General features: G+C 48.9%; 1 protein-coding gene across 1 annotated transcript in view; it reads right to left on the minus strand.

Moving 5' to 3' along the window:
- RHEB (Ras homolog, mTORC1 binding) overlaps positions 1 to 4,491 on the minus strand; it is a 47,880-nt gene extending 43,389 nt beyond the window's left edge. The window contains exon 1 of the mRNA XM_060108677.1: positions 4,295 to 4,491. Coding sequence (XP_059964660.1) covers positions 4,295 to 4,346 — 52 coding nt within the window. The 5' untranslated portion in view covers positions 4,347 to 4,491. The remainder of the gene's footprint in view (positions 1 to 4,294) is intronic.
- Positions 4,492 to 6,000: the final 1,509 nt, after the last annotated feature.

The following is a 6,000-nucleotide window of genomic DNA, read 5'->3' on the forward strand; positions in this document are numbered from 1 at the left end:
ATTAAACATAAAATTACCATATGACCCAGCAATTACACTCCTAGGAGTATACTTAAAAGAAGCGAAAACATGTCTACACAAAAATCACACACACAAAATATGAAATACGAACGCTCAGAACAGCAGTACTTCTAATAGCTCAAATGTAGAAACAGCCTGCATGTCCATCAATTGACAAACGTATGAACAGAATGTGGTATATTCAAATAATGCAATATTATTTGGCAACCAAAAGGAATGAATTACTGATACATGCTACAACATGGATGAACCTTGAAAATACTTATGTTAAATGACAAATGCCAGGCACAAAAGACCATGTATACGTGATTCCATTTATATGAAATGTCCAGAATAGGTAAATTCATAGAAACAGAAAGTAGATCAGTGGATGACAGGGGCTGAGGTGAGGAGAGGATGGGAAGTGACTGACTGCTGGTGAGTACAGAGTTTCTTTCTGGGGAGATGAAGGTAAGTAGGGATCGATATAACCCACATGGACATCAAAGTAACATCTGATGTAACAAAAAAGAAGCAAACTCACAGATACACAGAACTAACGGTTAGCAGTGGGGAGAGGCAATACAGGGGTAGGGGATTAAGACGTACAAACTTTTATGTACAAAATAAGCTACAAGGATATATTGTACAACACAGGCAATACAGCCAGTGTTTTATAGTAACTATAAATGGAGTATAACCTTTAAAAATTGTGAATTACTTTGTTGTACACCTGTAACTTATATAAACATTGTACGTCAACTATACTTAAAAAAGAGTCTAAAAAATTACATTAAGCACTGGGAAGTCATAATCACAAATGCAAGCTCTGATTATTCTCTTGTACAAAACAATGTATGACACTGAAAAAAAAGTTAATTTCAAGCTTCAACACAAGGTGGTCACTACAGGACTATCCCCTCCCACAGGTACACAACTTTTTACCTTAAAAATTTTCAATGCAATGTGTTAGAAAAGGATAGGATAATTAAAAAATATACAGTAAATCAGAATACAATTGGACTATATTCTACTGGAAACAAATTTAATGACATCTTTCCCTCTGAAGTATCCAAATCAAAGGATGCATGTTCTTTACTACCTAAAATATTTTGACAAGGTAGGTAATAATTTGAGTTACTTTTACTGAATTGCCTTTTACCAAACCACAGAATTGTTTCATTTTCTCTCTTAAGATCTTTCACATTCCTGTGATTCCCTCTTGCTTGTTAACCCCTGAGGCTTATATATGACAGTCTTTTGATGATGGTCTAATGGTAAACTCCATTATCAAAGCTCTCTGTAGAACACTGCAGTGAAAAAGGTGCCAGATTTTATTTGAAGATAATTAAATGACACTATAACTTTAATTCGATTAAGTTTAGTTACCTCCTATCACGGGACTATTCGTTTGTGTTAGAAACAATAGATGTAAGGGAGCTGGTACATTTGGCCACCACTAAAACAATTACTACAAAGCACTCCCTGAAAGCCAGCCTGCGTTACAGGTGACGTGTCCTAAAAAGCGTAACATTGTAAATAACAGGAAAAGTACTTCGCGGGGGGGGGGGGGGGGAGTTGTATAAATTACCTGAGAATTATATTTTCCTCACTGGTAGGTTTATCAATGTTTTTAAAAAAGACAAAATTTGAACGCCAAGTAGTAAAACAATCATTGCACTTGCTAGTTTTATCTGAAGGCAAACTTTTAAAATAAACTTACAAGTATTTTACTAGTCAAACTGCCATAAGATATTTAACCAAAAGAACATTCTAGGAAAGGTGTGGTTTCCAGCTTAGCCTTTTCCCACCCCCAGTAAATATGACACAACAGCTTAGTATCACAAAGTGACATAACCTAGAAAAGAAACACAGATACTCAAATTTCTCTGGTATAGCACCATTCGCAAGCAAGCATGTCAGTAAACTCAGAAGTCTGAATACTGAATAATTCTCTTAAGAGTAGCTACTACATGGAATCAGGGAATTATCTCCTTTTTTGATGCTGGCAAAACAAAAGAGCCCATAACTACAAAATGTCCTGGTTCATAACAAAGGTAAACAATTGTAAAATCAAATGCAAAGACTGGGAATAATTTAACCTCTGCAAAATACATTTCACTTTAATCACCACATATGAAAATAAATACGGAGAAAATGGCGTAGGATCTAGCAATATGACATACTGAAGGCACAGAAAACAGGGACTGAACTTACTCTGTATGCCACTGGAGGCTAAGTTAGCACAGTATTTTATTTTATTTTATTTTATTTTTTTTTTGTGGTACGTGGGCCTCTCACTGTTGCGGCCTCTCCCGTTGCGGAGCACAGGCTCCGGACGCGCAGGCCCATCCGCCATGGCTCACGGGCCCAGCCGCTCCACAGCACGTGGGATCTTCCCAGACCGGGGCACGAACCCGCGTCCCCTGCATCGGCAGGCGGACTCTCAACCACTGCGCCACCAGGGAAGCCCCACAGTATTTTATTAACAGCAGTTTAAAACAAATGTGAAGTGAGGGCAAAGGGGTGACGTGTCACATCTGGATCTTTAGGAGGATGATGACTAGAAGGCAGATAAGACAGAATGGGTTTCAACTGGACATAAGGAACTTCTTTAGCAGAACAGTGATAAAATGCTAGACTTGCTTACTGAAGACTGGAATCACCAGCTCCAGAATTTCAAGGGGTCAATAAGTCGGGATCTTTTGGGGCATTTTCCCAGTTTAGATCAGGTAGCCCAAGTACAAGTCACTTGTAACTTGATTATTCAGAGACTGCTACGTTTAATTAGTGGGCACTCTATCTGATTAGATAGAACTCACTCAAGAGCCAAGATCTGTTATAATCCCACACTTCAAAATGCAGAGAAGCAAAGGGCTCCGTGGTTCAGACTGCCAATAAAGGTGGGATGCCGGGTTCCATACAGGCATTCGGGACGGTCAGGGACTTCAAAAGCCTCCAGCTGAGGCACGGTTCCTTCAGCGCTGCAGCTGTTAAGGCTGTCACCTGTTCTTCCCCCACACGATTTGGCATTGCACCCTACAGGAGTCACCCCCTATCTCTACACAAGCGTCTCTCAGCCTCTGATCTTGACTCCCCCCTGCACCCCCCAGCCCTTTGACGGAGAGAGATGATAAAAGGATGAGTAAGCACGCTGTAGCTAGTCTTGGGCAAAGAGCACAGACCTTGGCACCGGCCGTGGAAAATGGGGGTGAAGAAGCAGAACAGAAAGCGAGTGAGCTCGGGGAGTCCGTCCAATGAGCAGCCGGCAGTTACAAGCTTTCCTCCTTCTGCAATCACCAGAGACTCCAAACCTGCTTTCACGCCCCCGCCCCACTGTGGTCAAGCGCACATTCTCCTGAGGCTCATTTACTTCTTAAACAACACGAAAAGATAAAGGTAATTTCTCCAGGCTGCCCGTTGTCAAAGACCATAAAGCCTCACCCTGAAGCATGGCTAAGTCCAACGGTTCTCCTTTCTCACTCGTCTTCTAGCACCCATTCCATCCCCACTCCACCCCAGATCACCTCCGTTCGGCAAAAAAGCGACTGCCACCAACAGTTGCAAATATATGTCAACCTTTTTCGGGGGGGAAAAAAGAACTTTTGAATTACTTCAACAGCCTGGTTACAAGTACCTGACCTTATTTTTCTCCCAAAGAAAAATAGGACACCGAGAGATCAAAAATTCCTCTTTCTGTGCCCTCCTACTTCGGCCGCTGGCAGCATCTAAGGGGCTTCCGAAGAGGACTCTTCCGAGTTTCCTCCGTAGGAAACTTGCCCTCACTAGCCAAACGTCCTTTAGGTCCTTGGTTTTCTTTAAAATGCTGAACTTCACTGACAGAAAACCCCCAAGGTGCTATTTCCTTTGTTAAAATCCCACGGACTTTAATTGGGGGTGGAAAGGCTAGCAACGATCACGACAGCTCGCCGCGGGGAGGTGCAGAGGGACAGGTGCGGCTCCTGCCTTTGGGGGCCCCGCGGCAGTCGGCCGAGCGGCAGACCCCGCACCGCCTCCCCGGCCCCGGACCAACCGGAGCTCCCCGTCCGCCCGCGGCCTCCCAGACACTTCCCGCCGCGCCCGGGCCGCCCGCCGCCGCCCCGCGGGCCCGGCCGCGCCGCCGCCTCCGCTCAAGATGGAGGTGGCGGCGGCGGCGGCGGCGGGCGGCTGGTTACGAAACGCGCGGCCGCCACATGGCCGCGCCGGCCCCAAACTTGGCCGGGCCCGCCGCGCCCCGGAGCCCAGGCGAGGCCGGGCTCGGGCGCGAAGAGGCCGCGCGGCGCCCGCCACTCACCCACAGACCGGTAGCCCAGGATCGCGATCTTCCGGGACTTGGACTGCGGCATCTTAGCGGCCTCCTCAGCCCCGGGCCAACCACATCAACCGTGGCGGCGGCGGCGGCTCCTGTGCTGCGATCGGTGGCGGCCGCGCCGGGGCACAGCGGCATCCAGGGGCGGGGCGGGCGGGCGCGGCTGCCTCGGCTCCTCGCTCTCGCGCCCAACCGCCCGGAACCGCCGCGCGACCCCGCCCCCAAACACGCCCACGTGACCGCGCGCCGCCGCAGGGCCCCCAGAGGCTCGCGTCAGCGCCGCACTCCCACTGCAGCGGCTGCCCTCGCCCCCGAAACGCACGAGGTTGCGTCGGGCGGTGTTTTACTTTAAACGGAAAAAGAGAGGACGCCGAGATGCCCCTGAAAAAAATCACGACTGAAACTCGCTGCGTCATGACCCTCCCACCGGCTTCCGCCGCTTTTTAATTACGCCATTTCTCTCCGAGCGCTGATTGGGCAGTTCTAACCCGCCCGCACGGTGACGCGACGGAAACTCCTTCTCCCATTGGGGGCGGTGGAGGGGAGGAGCCAGAGGTGGGGCTGCTTGCCCGGGAGCTAAAAATAAATTCGGACTGGGACCGCGCGGTTGGGCACCAGTGAGGTTTGAAGGCTTCGAACTTCGTAAGGGTCGGTGGCGGACGGGAGGGGCGGAGAGAAGCTAGCTCCCCAGTGATTGGTTAGGTCGGGGTGAGGAGGCGGGGCAAGATGTGGGAGATGCGGTGAATGGTGGAACGCTGAGCGGTTCGTGGACTCCCGCCCTCTGAGCCCTTAAAAGGCGCGAGGCGCGTGGTGGTTGCTCGCTGGGCTGTTGGTTGGTTAGTACCTTACTCGTGTTTTTTTTTTTTTTTTTTTAAACTCTTTGCTATATTAGCGTTAATAAGTCTGGGTTTGAGGATGCAGGTGATGACTGAGTATCATCCATGGGTGAAGGACCGTGGGAAGAATGGGATATGCGTTAATTCAAAATGTTATGCATTTCATTGAAAAAGTGCGCACCCCCCAGTTCTGGTCTCAACCCTGGGATTTGCGGATCCCGCACACCTCACGGGAAATAAATAGCGCAAGTCGACACATCTTTAACTGTCAACACCTGCGTGGCTAATTAAGTAGGCAAACGTAAACACCAGCGGTTGTTTGTTGAGAACTCTCCAGAACAGTCCTTCCGAGGTGGGGGCGGGGAATTTAAGACCGATGTGCCTGCGCTCTGGTGTGGGTTGACCTTTCCGGTAAAGCGACGCTGCTGTATTTCCCACAAAAGGCGCACTAATAACCCCTTTTTGCAGTGGTGCTGGTGAAGGGCCCTGGGGATGGCACCAATGTTGGGGTACAAGAAGGGACGCCAGCCTGGGAGGCCTGGTTCCTGCAGAAAGAAGGTGAAAGCCGGGTCCAAGAAATGAGGATGCGATCAGAGCTTTCCGTCATGGTAGGTATTCTTGTCCATGGCGGTTGCCAAAGAAGCAGATACCCACTAATCCTACCGATGTCCTCTGTTGTCCTCGGGCTGTTTGGCTGAGTGGGACCACCGCTCTCTGGTCATGGCCTCTCCCAGTGAGTACAGAGGAGGAGCCCCCAGGAAGCTGAGCGGCAGGGTAGGATTCCTGGTATGAAGATTTAGAGGTGACAGCTTCATACAGACGCCTTGTTGAGTTAAACACTGGCGTTATGGCAGG

The sequence above is a fragment of the Mesoplodon densirostris genome, chromosome 9 (genome assembly GCF_025265405.1).
Source record: "Mesoplodon densirostris isolate mMesDen1 chromosome 9, mMesDen1 primary haplotype, whole genome shotgun sequence".
Taxonomy (NCBI): domain Eukaryota; kingdom Metazoa; phylum Chordata; class Mammalia; order Artiodactyla; family Ziphiidae; genus Mesoplodon; species Mesoplodon densirostris.